The sequence below is a fragment of the Oxyura jamaicensis genome, chromosome Z (assembly GCF_011077185.1).
Source record: "Oxyura jamaicensis isolate SHBP4307 breed ruddy duck chromosome Z, BPBGC_Ojam_1.0, whole genome shotgun sequence".
Lineage (NCBI taxonomy): Eukaryota > Metazoa > Chordata > Aves > Anseriformes > Anatidae > Oxyura > Oxyura jamaicensis.
Genome location: NC_048926.1, coordinates 9,262,353 through 9,286,978, shown reverse-complemented (window position 1 = coordinate 9,286,978; position 24,626 = coordinate 9,262,353). Strand labels below are relative to the sequence as shown.

The 24,626-nt window shown below is 44.7% G+C and overlaps 2 protein-coding genes across 4 annotated transcripts in view; one reads left to right on the top strand and one right to left on the bottom strand.

Moving 5' to 3' along the window:
* DNAI1 (dynein axonemal intermediate chain 1) overlaps nucleotides 1-15,327 on the bottom strand; it is a 140,859-nt gene extending 125,532 nt beyond the window's left edge. For both annotated transcript variants that reach the window (XM_035310178.1, XM_035310179.1), the window contains exons 1-4: nucleotides 15,233-15,327; nucleotides 4,871-4,939; nucleotides 2,963-3,061; nucleotides 1,682-1,762 (exon numbers count right to left, since the gene is read on the bottom strand). In XM_035310178.1, coding sequence (XP_035166069.1) covers nucleotides 1,682-1,762; nucleotides 2,963-3,061; nucleotides 4,871-4,939; nucleotides 15,233-15,265 — 282 coding nt within the window. In that variant the 5' untranslated portion in view covers nucleotides 15,266-15,327. The remainder of the gene's footprint in view (nucleotides 1-1,681; nucleotides 1,763-2,962; nucleotides 3,062-4,870; nucleotides 4,940-15,232) is intronic.
* A 192-nt stretch (nucleotides 15,328-15,519) lies between these two features.
* Nucleotides 15,520-24,626, top strand: part of FAM219A (family with sequence similarity 219 member A) — a 98,084-nt gene continuing 88,977 nt past the window's right edge. For both annotated transcript variants that reach the window (XM_035309118.1, XM_035309117.1), the window contains exon 1: nucleotides 15,520-15,662. In XM_035309118.1, the coding sequence (XP_035165009.1) occupies nucleotides 15,603-15,662 (60 nt within the window). In that variant the 5' untranslated portion in view covers nucleotides 15,520-15,602. The remainder of the gene's footprint in view (nucleotides 15,663-24,626) is intronic.

Below are 24,626 nucleotides of genomic sequence, written 5' to 3'. Positions count from 1 at the left end.
GCAACTTAAGCCCATTCCCCCTCGTCCTGTCACCAGGCACGTGGGAGAACAGACCAACCCCCACCTCGCTACAGCCTCCCTTGAGGTACCTGTAGAGAGCGATAAGGTCACCCCTGAGCCTCCTTTTCTCCAGGAAACACGACCAGCATGGAGAAATCTATTTTTTAAACCAAACATAGTGTGTAGCCTAAATTGCAAAAGCTAAAAAGCTCCATACTGATAAATATATGTTCACTGTTAACATTTCTATGTTGAATTCCTTCCAGCAGTTATTTACAGTTCAGGACACTGAAAGCCACAAATTAAAAATATGAGGAAAAGAACCAAGAAAAAGAAATCTCTACTTTTCCACGACTACCACAGTAAGGGAGTTTGAATATAGTTCTAGTACATCTCTACTACATAGCACTCCCTAAGAGACTCCAGTGTCCTGTTGTGCTGAGATCCTTGAATGAGTTGTCATACCTATACAAGAGCAGTACCAGAGAGAGCTGCTCTGATCTGGAGACAGTGCAGGCACTTAGTACAGCGCCCAGGCTTATAAGCACTGCACTAATTCAGCTATTTGAAGCCAGCTTTACTGGCACTTGCTTGTAGGTCACTGTACATTGCAGTCATACTTTCAGGCCTAAACCATGTATTAAGACTATGAGCTACACCTAAAAGCAATCAGAAGCCACTGCAGACTGAAGATGTTTCAATAGCTTCTTTGTGAAAATATGACTGCTTCCTGTACCAATGACAACATAGCAGTGAGCCCACTTCATTCACCATGGAGGATTTGAAGATAGAGATCATTCATGACCTGTTTCCATCCCATAAATATGAAAAATAACAAATTCAAGTAGAAGAGAAAAGTGACCTTATTTGCTTCCTTAAGACTAATTTCCTTTTTCTGGTGAACTAAAATAAGTGTTGGTCAAACTAGCTACAGAAGTATAGAGATGAGATAGGCTAAGGATGATTTACCTGTTTGTCTATTCCCTGCCTAAGACTGGGGACAATCCAATGCCAGAGCTGAAGGAGCTCTCCCCATGTGCTCTTATTTCTTCTTCAACCCTTCCAAGGAAGGGGTGGGAGGCAGAGCCATCCTTCCTCTCTGGCCCTGCAGCAGCCTGTGCTGCCAGCTGTCCATGCTAACTGCAGAATGCTGTTCCAGGGTAATGCAGCATATGCTCTGCACATGGAAATGTGAAGGTGTGACTCTTGGATGTTTCCTGGCAGTCTTTGATGCACCCTCCCCTGTTCACTCCTACTCATCATGAAGAGAGCTTGTCACTGATTCCACAAAGCACATTTCTGAGCTCTCCTGTAATGCAAACAAGGAATCTTGATGTGAGGATACTGAGGCCTAACTGTCTTACAGACTGAATCAAACACTGCCTTTTGTCTTCTAACCACCACTGAATGGAAAAAATATTGCCTGAGATTAGCTGCAGCAATTATGTTCACTGCCAGAACTTGCTGACTTACAGTTATCTCCTGCTTTTGAATATATATGTCAATGCTTTTTTGCTTTTACCCTCTGCAAAATCCCTTTAGGAACCATTGGCAGTAAATATGTAACAAGACGAAGCCACATTAAAAAGAAATTTACCTGGTTATAAGTAAAAAGAAAACACGAGAATAGGTAATTGCAAAAAAAAAATCATCTTGGTTTTACAGGTCACGCCACACTTACTTTAAAGCTGTATCTGACAATATTCTGGGGAGCATGGGGATTATTAGCTGTCAGGACACGTGTAAATTCCTCTTTTAATTCCTTTGGAAGAGAAAGAAAATAGTATCATAAATAAAATTCCACTGTTAATGCAACATAGAACATTAAAAAATCACCATCTTCTTTACACTCAGTTCTAGTATACTCGGTTTGCCACAAATACCTCACATGCAGATCGAGCCTCCACTAGACCATTGGTGGGAGCCAAGGTAGCTCAAAATGGAATCAAGAACTGCCATTTTTTCTCCCAGATACCCGGTGATAGAATGAGGGGGAATGGGCTAAAGTTTCACCAGGAGAGGTTTAGGTTGGCTATTAGGAAGAACTTCTTTACTGAAAGGGTTGTTAGTCACTGGAATGGGCTGCTCAGGGAAGTGATTGAGTCACCATCCCTGGAGGTCTTTAAAAGACGTTCAGATGTAGAGCTTAGGGATATGGTTTAGTGGAGGACTTGTTAGTGTTAGGTCAGAGGTTGGACTCGGTGATCTTGGAGGTCTCTTCCAGCCTAGGTGATTCTGTGATCTTGCTTCCTATTGTAGTACTTCAGTGGGGTTTCTGATCATGTTAATTTTTATCTAAGCTGTGATAGTACTTGAAAAATGCTGGTTTCATTTTATATGGCAAAAAAAGATAACGTCTATCACACATTCCAAAAATACAGTAAATACTCAGCTCAGTAGCATTACTTGCAGGATCGACTTATTAAACAAAAAACAGTACTCGTGTCAACTGCTTTCACTGCTTGAGGAGGGGGAATAATGTATACCTTCCCTTTGAGAGCTATGCAGAGGACAGGCAGCAACACTAGAGCTTTATACAGCACTGAGAAGAGACAACTGCAGTCAGAAGGGTGACCGACTGCAATCCCAGTAAACCCAGATGAGAAAAAATGGGCTTACACTACAGGACCCCTCTCTGTCCGGTGTATCAGACTGCCTTTGGCCTCTGAAAAGTTCAGGGTTGGCTCTGAAGTCCTCCATATTTGAGAGAAGCCCAGGACCCGTTCTGCTCTCAGATCAGCACCATACAAAGATACTTTGCCTTAAGCCCAGAGCTGTGTTTCAAAGCATTCTCCCTGCTTTCCTGATGAAAGCCATTTTAGTTCATGCTGCAGATAATGTACACAAGTACTGGAGTCTTACTCCTGAAGAAGTTCTTCCAAAACAAATGGGTAAAAGGTAGGCTTCAGTTTATGGAGTTTTGCAGGCATCTCATGACAACTACAGGCTCTGTTTTACTCACAGCTTCAGTCAACTCCAGTTGATCTAGGGGTTTGACCAGAGTCTTTACTGCTGTCCACTCATCTGCCCCCTCTCCCACGTCAGTGGATGCATCTTCATCCTAGCACAGGAAAAGTAAGGCAATTAGCACACCAAGACTGTGATTGTTTTGCTCATTCCCAAAGCAGCACTTCTCCATGCATGGTGTGAGGAAGACCATCATTTCCCTGTCCACCTGTCCATAGACCAGACCAGATAACCCCAAATGGGTGGCCCAAATTTGCAAATAGTTGGAAGGCTACAGCTGGCAACAGCAGTTCAGTCAGTGGGTTGGAGGAGCTGCTGCCTGTACATAACTCCTGGAACATAACAAAACTGGAGTAACTCCTTCAACAAAACTCAAGAAACTCCACTTGAATTTCAGTTTAAAAGTTGCCAATTCTGTTCCTCTTGACCACACCATATCCCAAACAAGCCTTGCTTTAAAACTACTCAAAGACACAATTCAAGGACCTGCAATTACTTCTGAAGTGTTATTATATAAACTACACAAAGAAATTATTTCAAGATATAAAGCTGCAGGGATGTGACTTCTGGAGGAATGTTAACTGTTTTCTTGCAAAGGCCAGGGGGTCTGCAGTCCTGCAACAGTGAGAGCAGCTCTCCTGGGGCTGGGCTTGGGTTGATGTCATGATATGGATATCATTAACAGGAAAGGGATCACTGCAGGGATGAATTTCAATTACTTGTCATTATAGATAAACTGCTAGAACACTAAGTTGCTGATTAAAGTGTTTAGCTGCTGAGGGCAAAATTTCTCCCTCAGTTTGAAATGTGTAATGAGTTGATTTAAAATAAATCAGTCACTCTTTTAAATACAGGTCTATTAAACTTTATAGCCTTATGGAGCTGCCGATGAGTCTGGGGTGTAAGTGAAGGCTGTTCGCAGGACCCAGCAAAGCTCTGCTATCTTCAGAGCACCACAAGGTAAAAAGCACAATGATGTGTAAAAACATGCAGTGGCTGAAAGTAACAGAGAATTTTGCATATGCCAGACACCCAGTGAAATTCATAGGCTGCAACCTTTCTTCCCCCAAGGGGAAAGGGAGATTAAATGAGACAAGCTGGAAGAAAGGTCAAGCTCTCAGATTCTCAAAAGGCTATGACGGCAGAGCAGTTGTTTATGATTTAATGCTACCCACATGAACACCTGCTTGTAGGACATTTATCATACAAAATTCAATGCCAGTTAGCTCAGTGCGGTTTTCTCTAGTGAAGCAGATAAAAATAGCATTACGGTGGTTTTTTTGGTTGTTGTTTTATTTGAAAGTAAATGCCTTTCCCTTTTTAGAGAGTAAAAAGAGGAAAAAAATTACAAGACTGTGATTTGTCCTAAGAAGGTGAAAAGCTGTTCATCACAAGGTCTGTTTAAAAGCATACTTCCTCCCCCCATACCAATGGAGCTAAACACACCTTAAGGAAGGTGTTCTTCTAAGCACTTATTTGCCTACCAGTGAAAGAAATACCGTGAGCTTATCAGTCAAAAACTTAACGCTGTTTTCTCTAACGCTTGTATTTCTATGTTAACTAAATGAATCTGGGGTATGTTTTGCATTTTCTAAACAGAACAGGCAGTTTTCTCACAGCCTGTGTCAGCTTATATTTTGGAATTTACATTACATGTTTTTTCTGTCTTTTCATTTTGCAGTTTACCTAAATTGTGCCTTTGTTTTAGCTTCCATTTTTATTCTAACTTGCTAGTGTAATGCCCTTCTCAACAGAATATTCCAGAGCAACCCCTTATTGTTAAATCAACTAGAATGTTACCAAATCCATAAAACATGCTATTGTTCCAAGGGAATCTAGTTTGCATCACACAGATAAAGAAGGAAAAAATATTTTTTCAAAACACTTGTGTTTGCGATCTTACCCGTTTTTTAGATACAGCTTTAGCAGGCCTCAGTGGTGCTGCCTTTCCTCCTGAAGGTACACTTTGGCTCTGAAACAAGAATATATCCAACATAAACCTTTAAAACACCTTGTTCCCTAATTTAACCATAGCAGAATATAACTTTAATGTCTTTGATAATATTTGCTGTAATGGTATGTAACAAAAGTCAAATATACCAATATTTTTTTCTATACATCATCTGAATGAAAGGTAACCACGGACATAACACAGTAGTTTAACAGCATGGAGAAATGCTGTGCTCTATCCTTCTTAATGCTTATTTGCGATACAGCCACATGTCCACACCCCAGGTTCTAGAGCCTTACTCAAACATATCAGAGAGATTGTTCTTGCCCCACGTTTGCAATGTCACAGTGAGGCCAGAGAGAGCAGATAAACACCTACGATGAGACAAGTACAGAAAAAAAACATGGAAACCATTGACAAACAGCTGGAAAGTCAACCACTGCCAACCTCCCTCAGTGCATCCCAGCAAAGAAGTATTTTAAAACAGACTTTAAAGAAAACTATAAAAAAGTTGTTTGCAGGGAGCCTTACAGCGTAATTCTAGAGGAGGTTGCCCAGAGATTGAGGAATAACAGAAGGACACCAGTGACAACGATTTGTGAAGACTTCACAGAAAGTGGGAGAGGAAATGAAGAAGATCCTTTCAAGAAGATGCTGAGGGACAGGCCAGAGGAAGAACCCACACAGCAGAGAATGAAGCTACCACATTTCAAGAGAAGAACCGATGAACAGAGGAGAAGACATCAGAGACTTTGCCAAGAATGGATGGACTCCAGATAACACCAGATGGGGTGGGTGGGAAAAGCAGAGCTGCTACATGGAAAAAGCATTTGACTTTGTGACAGAAAAGAAGGACATACTACAAGAGAAGAAGGAATGAAAACAAAGGCTTGGGGGTAAGATCCTGTGTTTATGTTATTTAGAAGAACGTAAGAGTGCATCTTTTAGCTCAGAACAATGGTCCACCTAGCCAAGTATGTCTCTCCTTCAGTATTCAAAAGCAGGTATCTACGGAGCTTTCTTCAGGGAGAAGTTTCAGCCTTCATCAGGGAATTCTTAAATCAGAAATGCTCTCCTTTTCATTTCATCTCAGTGGACCTTTTCCTCCTCAAACTTCCTCGGGCATTTTGGAATCCATGCTCACCTTCAGCATGCGCAATTCCTGCATCAAGGACCCCCCACAGTACAAACACACGCTACTGGAAAGAACCACCGCTTGTGGTTTAAGCCTGGCACTTGCTGTTTTCATCTTGTTTTCCCATTTTTTTCTACTGGAAAGTGTAGCTTTATCCCACTAGCTTTTGCTCATCCCCTATTCTACATTTCTTATCAATACCTTAAGGAGCACGAGTCAGGAGATAAGTCCTTAAGGATTTAAGGACGGATAAGTCCTTAAGGAGCACAGATACCTAGACTCGTCTCACGATTTTATTTCATTGTAAAAATTAAATATCCACATTTCCTCTTTGTTTCCTACGTATTAAACAATTAAGCATCCATAATGACTTTCATCCAGCACCCCCAAGCCTTCTTGCTAAAGCCCCATTATTTGTTAAGACTCAGCAACAAGAATGCAGGAGGAAAATATTTTCAGATGAGAACAAAGCGGAGCAGATAAAAGAAACTCAGACTTTCAGTGTTGTTTCCCATTGTACAAGCTGTAAGATTGCTATTACTAACAAGGTGTCAGGGGGTTTATTCCAGCAAATGTGCACTAAAAGCAATGAAAAATGAACGGACTGATATATTTATATGCCTAGAAAACATGCCTTACTTTGAAATACAAATTGCTGCTACTGAAAGGGACATAACAGAGACTTAGGGCATTTCCTTAAAAATCCCACAGTGGGGTGGCAGCAGAGCATAGCAGAGAGCCTGGAGCCCTGGTGTCACAGCCATTGCTCAAACCCCTGGGTTACACAGGCAGCCTGCTTCCTCTTGCTAGCACTCGGCAGTGGGCGACAGGGCACCCTGTTCTACATGGACAATGTTCCCTGGGAGTGAGGTGTAATTTAAGCAACAAAATTTAAAACAGAATTTCAGAGCAGATTTTTATTTGGAACCAAATCAGAAATAAACTCTTAATTCTAAACTGGAAACAAAGCCTACTCATTACTACCCTTTGACAACAGCCTTTAAAAGCATTTATCCAGCTGTAAAGGCATTGACAAGGCAATCTGAAGGTAATTGGTTTTGGCAGTTGCACACATTTCAGTTAACATAACCTGAAGAGCCACAAGTAAATAAATATCTGCAACTGTATTAAAATCCAAAAGTGACACCAAAGAAAAGCTAACATTTGATTCCAGTGGAAGGAAGCAGCATAAACCCTGCCCTATTCCCCTCACCATAAAGGGTTTGCAGGACAGAGCATGAGCCCTGGTGTCAAAAAAGCAGCAATAACCAGCACAGCACAGAAGTCAGGAACAATGCAGTAACACAAACAGCAGTGAAACCCAAACCACCGTGAAAAAAGCACAAACCACCACTCTAACAGGGAAATGTGCAGGTCTGGGCTCCTTGCTGCCCTTCTCCCACTTCTCTGGAATTCCTTGGCTCAGGAGCATTCTTCCTGGTACAGCCTTCCTTGCTCGGAGCTCACTCTTTTAGTCTATCTCCAGGACTTCTTCCAAGCCAGATCAGGGCAGCCCCATAATTTGGTATTGTCGTTGCTAGCAATGGGTCCCTGCTGTGTATTGCGTTTGCAAAGCCTCAGGGCTGAGGCTGCTTGGCTTGCTCTGTCTGGACTTTCCTTGGCCTGCCTGCAGCTTTGTTTTACTCAGCAGCAGGCTACTCAACCACAGAAAATCACCAAATTTGCTTTACTTCTTTTATATTTGTACACTACCACCATGGTTTTATGACTGTAACATAATGTAGAGAGAAATACAGGCCTGGTATAACAAGGAAGACCCTGGAAGAGGTGACCCAGGATGTGGCACAGGGTAGTACAGGGACAGGATGATAGGGGATGGGGCACAGGCTTGCACTGGAGACCCCACAGCTGTAAACATCTCATCAGCAGTCAGTTAAAGAAATGCAGACCTGCACACCTGGGAGCTGGACAAAGATGGCTTTAGGGGTAACAAGGAAAACGAACAAAAGAACAATAGAATAGCACTTAAAAAACAACATATATAGTAATTTCAGATGCAATGTGGAACATTAGAGAAAGGTGTTAAAGTGTGCTAGTTAACATACAAAGAAACCTCAAGTGGGTCTTAGAATTGTGAAGAAGAAACCATCAGCATGGACATCTTATTATCCCCAGTGAAGAACCCCAGGTGCTAACAACTTGCCACACCATCGCCAAACACCAAGGACAAGAAAATGAACATGCACCAAAACCAGTGGATCTGCTTAGCACTGTTAGAAGAAGCAAGGTGGAGAACAAACATGGGTCAGTCAAGAATACTAAACCTTTCATACCTCCTGATAGTTCAGGTAATAGCACGAAGCCTACTGCTGTGCTTGTTGTGGAAAAGGCAGCCCTGATGTTCCTTTCCCTTGGTACGTCTGTGCTTGGTCCTTTTGCTATTTCTTTTGCAAGCTCCTGCTCCCTGTAAATCTTTCCCAAACCAGCACACTGTACTTCCTCACATCTTTCCTTAGAACTCCTCTCTGTCACATTAGCTGTAAAGCGTCCTCAGCAGCACCCAGGTAGTTGGTGTCATGCCACCACGGCCCATAAAGATGACCACTGTTCCCTCACTTCTCTTTTTACTACATCAGTGTGTTACCCATATGCTATTATTTAAGCTGTAAGCCTTTCGCACTGACAACTATTTCTTTGTTCCAGGTTATACAGTGTTTGTACAACAGGGGAGAGGTCACGAGTGCATCTGGCATATGAATAATAAACTATAACTGTGAATCAGCATAATGGTCTTATATTCACTAGCAAGATGCTCATGACAAGGACTGGCCTTCATACACATCTCCAAAATTCAAGCACATTTTTGCTGTTGTATATTTAGCTACAGAAGAAGAAAAGTTAACAGGCTGTTATTAGGATCTCAAACAGAAGTGTTCAGAAGTCAGAAAATGCAAGACTTCGTGTTGCTGAGGCAACCTTCGCTTCATCCCTTTGGGCACAAGCATTACAACATAGGCCTTAGTTACATAATTAACACACCTTTTTTTTTTGTGTGTGTGTGTGTGTGTGCATTCCCGGCCTCACTTAACCTCTCCCAGGCTTAATAGCATGGGCAGAGTTCAACAGTAAGTTGCTACTAGTACTCCGGTTTATGTTGTTCAGCATCTAGATTTAAAACAAACAAACAAACAAACAAACAAAAAAACTAGCCCAAGTCAAACACCAAGCAAAGAACATTTAAATCCAAAAAGTTCATTTTTAGCAAATTCTGTATAAAATGAAGATCTTGCCACAGAAAGCATAAAAAGTCTTCATATATCTCCCTAATAAATGGTGCTACTATACCTGCCTTTAATAATAATAATTAACAAAAAGAGGAGTGCGAGTAATTATAAGGAATTTATAATAGGAAAAAAGAGACATTGTTGCTAGGGAGCTCAGGAACAGGTAGGAGGCACAGAGGAGTTACACAGCGTTTCTCACCTCCAGGTCATCTTCATAACCCAGACCACCCTGGGACGTGCTCCACTGTTCCACTGAAAAATGCTGAAGTGAGAATCCATGCACACTAAAAATGTTCTATTCTGATAACCATCTTATGTTAAATAAATGAACAGCTTATAGCAGTTCCCGCAGTGAAAATACATCAGAAGCCCACAACAGTCGTAATACTTGAGGATATATAAAACTCAAGTGACTGTTCTTTTCCAGACCTTTCTTCCAGGAGTTGTTTCTGACAGCAGCACCTGGAAATTCCTCCCTGGGCCAGATATCAACTACACCAGAAGACAGATTGACTACATTACAGCAAAGATTCAGAAATCTAACAGGGTGATACAGCTGAAGGGGGGAAATAGCTGAAAAGTGATGCTTTAAATGCCATTTAATTTTATTTTCCCTTGCCACAGCTCCCTCTAATGCTGACAAACCATCAGGAGATGGAAATAGAGGCAAAATCAGGTCTTCAGCAGGAAATTTTCATGTTGCTAACCTATCCAACAAGCATTTATAATTGGACTTTTAGGTATGATGCTTGGGTTGTCTCCCAGCGTGTTTGAAGTTTTATATACATATAAAATAGGAAAATTAAAATAAGAAGAAATGACTGACCACTCTCAAGGACAAATGACTGACCACTCTCAGGACAAAGCTGTATATCAAAAAAGTACTACCAGGCTGGCATTTGGGACAAGCTATCCTATTGCTGCATCCCAGAAACATGTAATGGGAGAGCAAGCATCAAAGAGTTTCAGTATCTCTTTGATGGAAGTTTTGCCCTCAGCACCCTAATAATGTTCTTCCAGCTTGGCCAGAAAAGAAGAAAATACAAAATCACACAAGACCATCCATTCGAGTCTTGTAAATCTTACTTATTCTATGCACAGTGATTATTACTCTCTCTTTTTGTTGGTGATCTGACAGCCACTAATTGCTGATCTGAGACTCATCAACTGATTTTATACTAAATAGACAGAATTTTCAGTACCTGCTTTCTTGACTAAATAGCAAAATCTCTGAAGGTTTTTCAAAGTCATCTGGTTTCCAGTCCTGTCTGACTCTTTCTCAACAGATATTTTGTGCAGGTCTACTTTTTAATTATTTCATCCTCTGCTGCAGGAAACCTCTGAACTGTCAGTGGCAGTGCTGATGGTAAATAAATCATCCTGGTGTTTTAGGAAGCAGCGGTTTACTCTCAAGAGCAAGTGTTCATTTAAGAAGCAGGTCAACCCTCAATCCATGACCAAAGAAATCCCTCAAATCAGAACCTTCAATCCGTGACCAAAGAAATCCTTCAGGAGAAAATGTGTTCACCTCTCACATTCAGATCCAAGGCCTGCCCTGACTACTCAAGTAGGAGAGGCAATGATGCTACCATGTGTGCTGTCAGCCATCAGGATGAGGTTCCTCGCTGTAGCCTTTGCTGGGCGGTTTATCCTTCTCCGGTACTGTCAGATTAGACCAATCTTTCCAGATCAGCTCTTTCACCTGGTCGATGCACATACACAGCAAGGTGAGGAGCCAGACACACCACTATATGGTAACTCCTTGAGAAACACGCAATGTTTCCCTATGTTGAAAGAGTAAAGTGGGTAGAGCAGATCTGGATTTGCAGATCTAACCTAAAATAGCAGAAAACTGGGCAGAGATAATGCAGGTTGATTACTCTGCAAAGCTGAACTGTCAGTTCATATTAAGAAAATCTTCCAAGGGCTGAAAATCAATTACATATTAATGAAACACTCATCACAGGGCAATGACAAACCCAGACTATATTTTTTTAAGATCATTAAACAGACATTCCTGCAGCATCTCTGCTTCCCATGCTAGCAGTCACCATAAGACAATCTGACTGCAAGGCTGAGCAATCACAGAACGCTCCAACTAAGTTTACTTTATCTTCCTGAGCACAGACATTATCATCCCCATTTCCTCTCCAGCACAGCACAAAGGTTAACATGTAATCAGAAAAAAAAAGAGAAGAACAAAGTTGCTTAAAGGAATCTAGGAGGGAAGAGAGAGAATCATTAGAAGAAGTGGGCTTGACATTTCTGTAAAACCATTTAATAACTTCCTGCTGGCTTTCTATTCTTGTTTTGAATCTTAGCAGTCTCAATAGTAAACCGCCGCTCAGCACAATGAGCAGAGAAGCACGGCATGGAAACAAAGCCAAAGAAAGCAGAGGGACTTGTTGCCTGCCCTGCAGCAGACATCCATTTACACACACTAGGGATGCCAATTTAAGAACTATTTGCCAACAGATTTTTAATCTGCTTTGCGAGAGACACTAAACCAAGTGTTTATTTTGTATTACATGGACGGTTTAATGCATGTTTTGAGTCAAGAGGCACCTTAAAAGCCTCTGCTGGCAAAAAGTAATTATTGATTACTGACTACTTTTTGGGAGGGGGTCCCTTCGTCTCTCCTTGACAGCTTGGTGAGCAGTCAAGGAAGCTGCTGACATGTCCGTGGGTGCAAGCCCAGGTGTGTAATGAGAAATGCCTCACTGTCCAAATTCAGATGCTTTCCTAACACAGCACAAGTAACCTGTTGCCGACAGCACTGTTGACCCTATCTGGCAAGTCCCCCCAGTCTGGTTTTACTTACTGCAAATAAAAAGAAGTGTATGCAATGTAAATTAAGAAACCATAGCCAAATCAGTGGGCTCCCCCACTCAGACAAAGGGAAGAAGAGCCACAAAGTGAAGACTTTTGAGCAATGGATTCAGCATAACTGAGACCTCCAACAACATACCTGATAACCACATTTAAAATGTTTTTATAAATCTAGAAATTGTTGGCCACTTCCTTCCACCACCCACGCACAGGAATGACACAGGGCTAACATGGTGCTATCCCCTGCCCTATCAGCAACTTTCTACACATCTTTGTACGTGCCACACAAATTAATTGTTTTTAAAATAATACTGTTTTTCAGCATGTCAGACTTAAGACCTCGTTTTCAGGGGAGTCGAGAATCTAATTCTTCCACTCACTTCCATCTGATTCAGAGACATTGATTTATTCCTTTCCATAATTCTGCTCATTCCCAAAACACACTGGGCTCAATTGTATGTAACAAATTTCTGACCTGAAAGGAAGGTTGGTATTGAAGTATACAGCATACATAAGCTTTATTATTTACAAAGCTGCACAGGGAACACAAAGATCTGGGCATACCCAATCACTTTAACAGAGTTTGAACACTGGAACATTTCTTATTAATGTCTCCAAACATTCAAGAGCTGTGGTCTAAAGATGCTTCTAATTAAGGCTCAGATGGAGTCACACAATTCATCTGAAATCCACTTCACTTCATCTACCACCTTTATCTCTGACGGCCAGACAGCTTTTGGTGTATTTTCATCCAAGAATCTGGGAGATTCCATTCAAAGAAGAAGAAAAAGACATCGGCTGGTTGGATATTGAGCTGGAGGCTGAAGTCACTAGGATAAAGAGATAAAGAGAGATAGAAAGCAAGAGACTCATGTCAGAGGAGAGGGAAAATACAAGACAGGCAGAAGACAGAAGAAGGGCAGGCAATAGCCACCTGTAGGGGAAAAAAAGAAAAAGAATTGATCACAAAGCACTCAAAGAGCCCACAGCCATGAAAGCGAAGGAGGGACTGGAAGTGACACATGGCAAAAGGGAAGAACCTGAAACCATTCAGGTAACTGTCTCAGCTTTGAGCACAATCTCAGGAAGAAATCTTTCAAAGGGAAAGCAGTCAGCAATGAAAAACCTACGAGGCAGAGTAGAACAAAGCAACACAAGGGAAATAGAGGAATGAAAAGCATGGGGACAGGTGAAAAGAGCATAATGCTATAGGAGAACTTGCAGTGAAAGGGACGAGGGCAGAAAGCCAATGAAAATGATGCTCAGTAGAAAAAGCAGCCTCACAGGCAAGTAGCAAGCTTGTTTCCTGCCTCTTTACAAACACTGGCAGAGAGGAAGAATGTGTCAGAGACACAAGTGCAGGGCCTTACTCATTTGTTTTCAAAAGAGACTTTATTGACAAGAATTGGGATCTAGACCTTGACTCACCAATTAATTTTATAGTAGCCATCAAGTCTCAGTAAATACCAGTCATCGGGACCTGATGGCACAGTCAGTTGTGCAAAGGTGCAGCCATTTACTACTGTGAATGGCTGCACACGTCTCCAAGCCCCGGTGTCTCCAAGCCCCGGTGACGTGGGCTGTACTTTAAATCAGTGAAAATGAGACAAAAGGCTCTGGCCTCCACAGCCAGCTAGTGATTCACACAATTCCTCCACTGCAAGAACATTCTAGTCGATGAAAGTACATGAAACAGCTTTCAGATTTAAAAAGCACAGAGAAATACAGGGAAGGTGGTACAGGACAAGTTAAAATTATTTTCTTTTAAATAATTGTAATTAAAGTTATGCGAAAAGCCAAAAATCCAAAGAGTTTAAACAGTTTATGATGTTTCAATAAGTTTAAAATAAAAAGAATGCCTTTACAGCACATGAAGTTTTTCAAATAACATCTGAATCAAAACCTATCCATTTCAGAATATCTGAGATAATGGTAACTGAAATGGACTGAAAATGTTTATGTGGAGATTCTAAAAATAAAAGAAACTGGGATTCAGAGCGAGCATTTAATCCCAAATTTAGTTTATACCATAATTATTAACGGGTTTTACAATTTTAGCATAAACATCTTAATTATCTAGGACTGAAAGTGGTCTTTGGTTCTCAATTTCTGCCCTTTGCAAACTTTATAAACCCTTTGTAACTTGACAATTGCAAGCACTGTTGAGTGGAAGCATTATGCCTGTCACAGAGATCCCCTCTCTTTTCTGCTCTGAAGCCCAGAAGCCCTCTTAGCACACGTGGGGAAAAAAACAAATAGTTCCGAAGACACCAGGCCTGTGCAGAGCCATTTGTGTATGTCTGGGTTTGAGGCTCTAGCCCTCAGCTGGAGGAGCAGGGAGGTCTGGTGGGATTCTGCTGCATTTAGGCTCAGGCTCTGGGAGCTGTACAGGTCTGCACAGAGTCCATACAGCCACGGTATGTGCAAACCCCAGTCCATATGGATCACCCTTGGACAACCAGAAGTTTCCTGACCATGAACCAGTCCAGACGGGGAAAGATGAGCAAGGCTTTCTGTTCTCTTGTTGCATGCACCCCAAAAGAACTCCTGCTGGGAGGATCAGATCACTGGGATCAGATCACTTGCCCCAGGATCTCAACCACCACCTCACGGCTCTGAGCCCTCATGCCTGTCCTGCTTTCTTACCTTCAGCTTTCCCTGGTCAGTCACAGTACTGTGTTATGCGTTTTGGATGTTGCTGCTCTGGGGCGCCTCTGGAGCGGCTATGCTAACCCCCATCTCCCCCCACAAAGATCAAATAACTGGAGCAGGTTGCCCAGAGAGGTTGTGGAGTCTCCTTCTCTGGAGATATTCCAAAAAACGTGCCTGGATGCCATCCTGCGCAATGTGCTCGGGGTGATCCTGCTGGGCAGGGGGTTTGGACCAGATGATCTTCAGAGGTCCCTGCCACCCTCAGCTATGCTGTGAGGTGATGGGGCGCGGTGTGGGCTTTGTTGCTTGGGGGGGGGGGAGGGGGCGGGCGTTGGGATGACGTCACGGCTTGGGGTGACGTCACGGCTCGGCGGTGACGTCACGGATAGAGGATGGCGTCACGGCTCCGGGGTGGGTGACGTCACAACAGACCCTTACCCGCCTCGCCCTTACCTGCCGCCGCCTGTCGCCCCCTTTAGCCGGCATGGCGCCCCTCCGCCCCGTCCTCCCCTCCGCCGGAAGTTGACTCCGGCAGCCATGGCAACGCGCCGGAAGCGCTGCCGCCGAGCGATGTGCCCCCCCTCCCCTCCGATCTATTCCGCGCTCTGACCCCGCCCCCTGCAACCCCCCGCTCCACGTCCTCATGAATATGCAAATGAGCGGGGCGGGGCGTCGGCGGCGGACCCGGAAGCGGCGCGGCTGAGTCACGGCGGCGGCGATGAGGCTGCGGCGGGCGGCGGCGGGCGAGTGAAGCAGGAGCCGGGAGCCCCCCCGCCGCCATCCCGCCGCGTCCTGTGTCCTCCTGCCCTGCCCTGCCACCACCATGATGGAGGAGATAGACCGGTTCCAGGTGCCCGCCGTGCGCGCTGAGATGCAGCCGCTGGTGAGCGGCGGGCGGGGGGGCGCGGCGGGGCGGGAGCCGCCGCTTGGCCGCTGCCTGCCCCCACCCCCACGGGGGATTGGGATTGGGATTAGGGAGGGGAAAACGGGCTGGCCCCGGGGCCGTTACATAACGGCCGTCCCCTGCTGTGTCATGGCGGAGGCTGGGGGGGGGGCGGCGGCAGCCCCAGAATGTGCCCCCACCCCGGTTGATGCTCGCCGAGAGGCAGCGGGAGGGAAGGGAGGAGGCACGGCCAGCCCCGGGCGCTGACAGCCGCCCGCCCGGTAGCCCACGGCATCCTACGGGCGTGTGGGTGCCTTGCTCGGGGGCCGAGGGCTCGCTCCTGGTGCTTGTGCCCCAGCTGCATGCAAGCCCCGCGGTGTGTGTGTCCGGCCCTGCATCCCGCCTGGCAAAGGTCCTCCTCCTTCCTTTCCTCCTTCCCTGCGTTCCTCCCTCCTTCCCCATCTTTCCTCCCCTCCTTCCCCGTGTCCTCACGGCCCCCGTGAAGCCCACGACCTGTTGGCAGTACGCTCAGGGCGGGTGGCTGCAGCACACCAGCTCCCGTGGGCACCCGGAGGGAGCAGATCCCATCCCAGCCCCCGCCTGTGCGGGGGGAAGCCCTCGGGGAGGTGCGATGGACCTGACCGAAATGCCTGCCGTGCAGTTCCCCCGGCAGCAAGAGCAAGGCTGGTAGCAGCAGGTTGGTGTTAGCCCCGAAGGTGCTCCCGAGGCTCCTGGTGGGTCGAGCTGTTGGCTGTCCGGAGTCGGACTGCGCGCCTTGGTTTCTTGTGGCAACCGGTGCTTATCAGCTAAATGAGAACTGAGGACACAATAATTGGCTTGTGAACAGAAAGGCTGCCTTATATTGGTCTCCAGACTGGTTACCTCCCAGTGACAAGAAGAGGCTTTGGTGACAAATTACGGAAATAGTTTCAGGCTGATCTTTTTTTATGGTTTGGTTCTTCAGTTTGTAACCTTTGTGGTGGGAAGAGAACTGTCCCTGCGAGCTGCTGGGGACTTGTTGCATGCCTACTGTGAGGTTTTGTTGAGCATGGCAGGGCTGGTCCTTGTCATGCCTGCTGGCAAAGGCAGCGGGCATATGAGTGAGATGAGCGAGTTTCAAAGAGCTGTTGGAAGACAAAAAAGCCAAAACTCTTTAAATACTTCCCAAAGCAGTTGGGATTTCTTATGCCCATCAAAATCCCATAATAGTAGAGGGATGGAAATGGTATTTGCATGCACATTTGCATAGACATAGAGTGGGCAGAACCTGAGGAGGTGACTTGGTCCAGCCCAGCTGTCTCTGGGTGGGATGGTATATCATGCAGCAACGGTAGTAAGCTTAAGAAGGTTTCCTTCCCCTCTTCAGCTGCCAAAAGTATGAAAATTTCACAAAGGAATTTCACACATTTAAAAAAAAATACTCTGAAAACAGCTAAAGGAGGTTTTTTTTTTTTTTTTCCCTATGCTTCAGGGTTTCTGTTGATTTTTAACTAATGGTGTTCATAGTGGAAATGTGTGCATGCCAGGCACGGCTGGAGTGAGTGGATGGTGAGGGATTCCTCCTCGTGCCTGGGAATGCTGGTGTCAGTCTCAGGAATGGGTCAGAGCAAGTCTGGTACAGCATTTCCACTGACAGCACCTGCTTGTAGCCCCTGGTCAGCACTTGGCACGCAGGCATTGGTGCTCGCAAGGCTCCTTGCAGTTCAGAAGCTGGCTGAGGTTTGTAGTGGTTTGCTTGGGTGGCCAAATTCTGCCCCACACTGCTGCACTGTTCTACGGCAGCTACTGCTTGTCCCGTTCCTCTTCCTCTCCTCCGTCCCTACCCCGTCCCATGTTTTTAAGTACAAAATAAACCTTGCATCTCAGGACTGTTTTTTTTTTTCCTATCCTCAGTGGAAAAGCTTCAAATTCCACATGGTTCCAGGGACAGTGGTCTGCAATTTTGAAAGCTGAAGGAATCTGGTAGTGTTTTCCCCCTGCAAAGGGCTGAGGTGGAAGCATGTTTTCCAGGCATGACGTGAGAGCCAGAACTCTTCAAATTTAAGAGACAGGTACAGCTGGTAAATGTTTAAGGAAAGCCATTCTCAGAACATAGTGTTTCTAATCCCATAAGTATCCAAACCTGCCGCTGATACTGGCATTATTGATCGGTGGTCTGTCAGGGGTGACAGAGTTGACAAATGGTGAAAATATTTTAGGTTGTTCTTGTGGTTGGTTGGTTCTGTAGCTCCCAACTATTGTGTTGGGGAAATAAACCTGTCTATAGAAGCTGATGTGGACTTGTTCCATGTCCTGCTGGTGTGTATTTTTGCCAAGCACAAGTCCCCCATCTTGGGAGATGTCAAAAGCCTCCTGGACAGCTGTCTGGGGGTGGCACTGCTTGAGCTGGGGCTAGGAGCAGGTGACCCACAGAGGTTCCTTTGTGGTGGTTCTGCACTAAGGTCTGGTGCCCACAGAGCGCACTTCATGACCCTAACAGTATTATACTTGCTGAGCAGGGGCAGAGTACTTGGCCCATCTGTGACTTTTTGCCCAGTTCCTTAAAGTTCAGATGTGTCTGGAGGGGGAACCTTGTCTCATGCCCAGGTAAGGGTTGTGCTGGTGTTTTACTGCAAGGCTTAAGGGCAGCACCTAACTGGAGCAGTGTGCAGCATCACTTGCTCCGACAAAGCCTGCTGGGATCTCTGGTTGCTGCAAGTTGCTCCTAGCTAATAACAGGGTTGGTCAGGGGTTGCGTTGCAGAGCAGAGAAGTATTTGTTCTGCAGGCTGCGTGCTGGCCAGCTGCTGTGATTCCCATAACCTTCTCATCAATTGCAGTGCTGTGGAGCTGGGAGGGTGGGCAGTCATTTCCTTCTCTCTTCAGCCTGTTTGGCTAAGAAACACCAAGTCAGACAAACTGCCTCGATTCTGCCTGACCTCTGCAAACATGGATTATGAGAACTGCTGTGTACTAATGCTGAACCAAGGGAAGGTTCAGTGCAGGACTTAACGAGAGGGATTTGCTGCAGAGAAATGGACAGGATGCCCTACAGACCCTGGATCCACATTGGCAAGTCATAGGGCAGGACAAGGGCCAGTGTTTCATGTCTCTGCAAGCTGTATTATTCTACGTGTCTTGATATTGTGGTGCAATTCAGTACACACTCCTTCTGGAACACACGTGTGGCATCTTTCTGTAAGATTGGAATGGTTTTGATTCTGATTTCCGGTCTTGGATACTGGTAGCTCTTGACTTCCATCCCCAAATACCTGCCCCTTCAAGTTAATTAATATATTAATTTTCCTGGGGTCTAGTTTACTCCAAATGCTTAATATCATATGTTTCCTATCAACGTGATACAAGTTCAGCTGTGGAGACTCTGTTCTGTGTAATTTCTCTTTGATCTCTGCCTGGTCATGATCCTTCTGATCCTTCCCCACAAAAAGGGATTTCTTCAGTAGCTGCTGGGCAGCAGGTTAGTTTCAGAGAGAGCCAAGTTCCAACATTGCTGGGATGCGTGATGTGATAAGGCCTGAAACATGGTATTTCTGGGACGCTTATGCTCTATGGGTAGCTGTCTCTGCTGATGTGGCTGGGATTTGATGTGTTAACTTGCAACTAGAGAAATACTGCAAGACTTTGTTGTGATGATTGGTGTGGGTTTGTTGTCTCCAATTACTTTTTTTTTTTTGTAGGGAGGGATTCATAACACTTCATTCTTGTTACAGAGGTAGGTATTAAATTAAACAGAGGGAGAAGTGGAGGGACACTTGCCCAGTGAGGATGCCCCAAAGGAAGAGCATTAAAATAGTCTAGAATAGAAATGGGGCAGCCTGTAATTATATGTGGACCTATCCTAACAAAAGTTCAGCACAGTAACCTCGCTACACGCTCTTCCCATGACTTAGAAGCTTGTTGTGTTGGCTAAACTCCTGCAAAATCCTTCCTATTTCTGTTAGAATGGAATGTACCAAGCACAGGGCGGTGGGGCTGCGTCTTGAACGCTGGCGGTATGTGGAAGCCCTCCTGAGCCCGGCTGGTGTATGGTGGCAAACTGACAGATGACAGTGTTGGATCGCACATCGTTCCTTACGATAACGCAGGCAGTTGCTGTTCTTAGCACGGAAATGCAAGGAGAATAAAAGTGCATTTGCCCACATGGCATCAGTACCACTTTTCCTGAGGAAAAAGCACCTGCCAAAATGAAGCAGCTTCAGAGGAGTTTTTCCACAAACTGCTGAGGCTTTGGCTTGATTTCTGGAAGTGGCAGCTGGAAGACAGTATTTTAATTTCCCAGTTCTCCACCTGCTTGAAAAATTGAACTCTCTGCGGAGAAATTGGGCCAATGGTCCTTATATCTACTTCTGAAGCATTGTGGCCAGGCGGGTTCCTCTCAGAGGTTTGCCATGCTGAGGAGCATTGGGTTGGCAGCTCGAGTTGTGACTACTAAAGCTGACCGAAGGATTTCAATTAGCAACATCCTGCAGTGATGCTGATGGCTCTCTAGTTGAGATGCTGAATCCATGCTGACCCCGAGGTGCAAAATTTCCAGAAAACTCAAAGACACACAAGTTGCATTTCCATACACCTTTTCTTGAAAATTTATCTTTTTTTCTGTTTTTGGTTTCTATGTACTGGGTACTTCGTTTTTCAAAAATGAACCACAGTTTTTGTCAGCAGACAGTATGAGCATTCAGCATGCTTATAAAATTTGCATTCTTAGTTTTTGGAAATATTGACCGTCTCCTGTTAGGGAAGTTGTGCTGTGTTGTAAGTTATTTCTTGTTTTGCATGGTGCATCTCTAAAATAAGGAGAAAACTGAAAATAGAAAAACAAGAGTTACTACCAAGCAAAAAGAAAGGTTATATCTGTAGGGCTTAGAAATGGTATGTTAATGTAACATTAGGTCTCAAGTGCAGCTAGACAAGAAACTCATCTTTCTAGAAGGAAAAAGCTTCTAAAATGAAAATATCATCCCTATGTGTATTCATGGTAATGTAGCCCAGGGGTTACAGAGCTATACGTTTTGTAAATGCCTACAGTACATGAGACTTGTAATGGCTCAGTACTACGAGTTCTGAAATATTTCTATTTCAGATGGTGCTTCTTTTAGTTATACAATCTGACTTGATGTGCCTCGATGTCATTAATAGCCGGAGCCCCCTGAATACTTTGGTTCTGTCACGGTTGTTGTCTCCCATTCTGCATCAGGCCTTTGGTGGGTGCAGAGGTACAGGAGCAATCTCCTTTTTTTCCCCAGGCCATGGAAGAGCTCGAGCAGTTATTCTAGCACAGGCTGTGCTGAGGGATGCAGCCACGGCTGCCAGAGGGTGCGGGAGCGCTGGCTCTGCAGGCTGCTTCCTCTTTTCCACTTCTTTGCACAAGCTCTTAAACGTAGTTCTTCTGTCAGTCATGTTGGGATACCCTTTCATGAGCGAAGAAAGGTGTTTAAAAGGGGTCACTGTGAACTTAATGAAGAATTAAACCCGCACAGCCTCCTCTAGGGATTCTTCCATCCCTCCCAGGAGCTTGTTATCTGTAGCTCGGCATTAATATCTACTCAGACACCGACTCGTGGTGCAGAAATATCTATACACTCTCTCTGCCAGTAGTTACAGTAGGTCTGTAAGGAAGGAGACAAGGTGAGCAAAATGCCAGTGCAAGAGAAGAAAACAATGTGTGCCTTTAGTTCTGCAAGCCTTCATTCAAAGAAAGCTCTCTGCTCACCCACAGGGCTGTAGGGCATATGTGGCCTCCCTGGAGCTGCCTCTTCCTTGCTGTCCAACTGCAGACTGAACTTGAGGAGGGGACCCTACAACTGGCCTTACCTGTGGGGTAGGAGGTAAGCGGGGAGCTGGCTAAAGGCACAGCAGGGATTCAGTCAGTCACGATGGTGTGCCTGTTTTTTCCAGACATTTTAAGACCTTGGCTGGAGCAGTTGTCTTTCTGCTTCTATTCAGATCAATTATCTGTCACTTTCCACAGACAGTCTGCAGAAATGTCTGTGCTTTCACCCCACGCTGCACACACCATGTATCTTCTGTGAAGCCTTGCACCATTTTGAATATAAGGTCCCGGTGGGGTTATTCAGAATCTGTCACTAAAATTGACGTCTTAGTGATGCAGCCACTTGCAACGAGTAAATCCGTCAGCTCCAGCTCTAACCCTGTGTAGTCCTCCTGACCATTATTCTTCTGAGGTTTAAATTGTAATCTTGTTCAGTGGATTGGTGTCCATTTTTGAGCATGCAATAAAAGGCAAGCATTTGCTTCTCAGCTTTGACCCCGAGGACAGGGAGTTGGAGTGAATAAAATCATAGGTGCGAATTTTCTTCAGTTTTGAAGAGAGCCTGCTGGGGAGTCTGCATGGCTTTGGGACATACCCAGGATAACAAGGCTCATCACTTCTGTGGGAAGAAATGCTCCCTCAAATACACGTGGCATACGCTGGCTATACCCTACGTGCTTTTGCTTAGTGGGTTGCAAAGTCCTCTTGGATATGGACTGAGAGAGGTTTGCTGTTTTCATTAGTAAAGCTGAAGGCATTCATTCCCTTGTAGAGAAGACTGTCACCTCTCTGAAGATGAGCTAATGCGATGCAGTTTCTCCACCCCAATGTGCAAGACCTTACTTCTTATCCAGAAGGTAAAAGGGAGAGCATTATTTATGTTGTAGAGCTATTCCTGTAGCATTGGCAAGCTGTCTAGTAAAGATGCAGCTACTGCCTGTAAGCAAGTTACTTTGCTAGAATGTTTTTAAGTTCTTTACTGAACTTGCTGAGTTCTGCATATCTGCTGCTTTATTACAGAAGTTGACTAGCTGTCTGTCTGGGGTTAGTGGAAAAAGCCTAAATAAAGCTGTAGGACATCAAATAACTAGGTCAGGACATCAAATTACTAGCCACCAAGTAACTCTTGATGAAAAGTCCTGTAACCCAGCATTGTATGCCTGCTGGACCACTCACTTCTTTTAGACTGTGTGCTTTCATAGGCAATTGAAACTTTTCTCATCAACTATTTGGGACTGCTTTGCTCACACGCTTTTCAAGGGTTGCTTCCAGAAAAGACTGTTGGATCTTTTCTGTCACACTTCGGTTTCCATCTGCATTCAGGGCCCCCAGACCCAAATCCTTTCTCCCTGTACATGGTATGATGTGCCATCTTGTGTTTGACACTGTTTCTCTTGCTATCTGTTCAGTGTCCTACCTGAGCTAGGATTCATTAATACGAGCAGCTGAGCTTTGGGGCTCTGCAGCATTCAGTCTAATAAATCCTGTGGACAGTCGCTTTTCCTAAGAGCCCAAGCATGGCAGTGATATTCTAATGATCATCGTTTCTCTCTGTCTTGTGCATTTTGCTGATTACATGGGAATGTAGGTTAATGGTTTAGTACACTTGTATTCAAATAAGCCGTGTGCTTACGCTGTGTCTTGTCTTGGGTTTTTGTTCATATGCAGCCCCAGGTGAGAACAAACCATGGTTTCTGTCTCAAAGATTTTAACCAAGATGTTTTTAGCCAAGCTAGTTCTAGGATCACAACTTCTTAGAGCACACAGGTCTAATTCTGTTAGAGATGAGGAGATAAGGGGATTCAAATCCACCCAAAAACCTCCAAATGTTACCAATGGCCTGCCCGAGTTTGAAGGGCTTCACCTGCAGTGGTTGACATGGTAGTAGAGGAGTGTACTACCTGAAAACTCACCGGCTTATTCTCAGTGGTAGTAGCCTGACTGTGGGGTTTAACTTCTAATATGAAACTTGTCTTGTAGTGAGTAGCTGCAAGTAGGTTGGGGTGTGGTAAAGGACAACTTCTAAAATTGTTTCTGAAGTCTGCAGAACTGGAACATCCAAGGAGCTGTCTGAACAGACCGACCTTCTGAGAAACGAGAGAGGGAGGAAGAGCTGTCTGCCTTGCACGGGGAGCATGCTGTTCATTGAAAAGAAAAACCAAGTAGGAGTGTTCCTGACCAGAGACTGCATTCAAATCTGCTGTCTGGCAGGATCTTGTGACTGATGCTTCTAAAAACAATACGCTCTTCTGTGTGAAAGCATGTTTTTCTTCTCATCCACATGCACATGATGCAGATAGAACATAAGTCATCTCTGGTAGATAGAGAAGTCCCTCCAGCTGAGCACCACACAGACATAGAGCTTCCACAGGCCCTGCTCTGGTGGCTGTGGCATGGAAAGGGGTCTTAGCTGGCGATCACACTGATGGAACAAAACAAGTGACAGTTCACCCTTACCAGCATGGCCGTTTTCAGAAGGGGTCTCAGGTATGGAGAAATGTGCAGTGAGTGTTCACACAGCACAGCTTCCCCTCGCTGTTGTTGGGGGGCTGCTTTGTTCCACTGGCAAAATGGATTTGGGGAAGTACAGCCTGGGTCATCAAAATGTCATTGCATCTTTAGACAAAGAGTTGAGTCCTAATGGTTGCAAATGTGGATTTAGTTTGAAAGCACAAGGGAAGGCACAGTCCCTGGACCTTGGTTCTCATAGCAGCTGCTTTTGGGATACATGTGGAATAAGAGAAAGGGAGAGAGGCGGAATAGGTGGACTCTGATCTAGAACAAGTTTTGAGATCTTGTGATTTAAGCTCTTTAATTAAAGGCAGAACAATAGTGGAAATGAAGAGGTTTTCAGTTGTGCAAGTGATGAATGTGTAAAGAGTGTTTCACAGGATCTACCTGATATGGAAGCAGGAGGAAAAAAATTTTCTAAGTTTAGGATTCCTAAACTCTAGGCAATTTTGCAGCAGAATTACAATGCAGTCCAGGGGAAGATTTAACTATCCCTCTTTCTCTCTGCCAACCACTCTCAGGTCTGTGGATCTGTATACATCTCTGTAACCTTTCTTTATCTAAGAAAAAAAAAATCCAACAGCAGTCCTGAGAATAGCTGTAGGAACAGCATGTTCACAGGCTTCAAAGATGGAGGTCACCTAGCCTGCTGGAGCATGTAAAAGCTGTACTTGCATTGGGTTG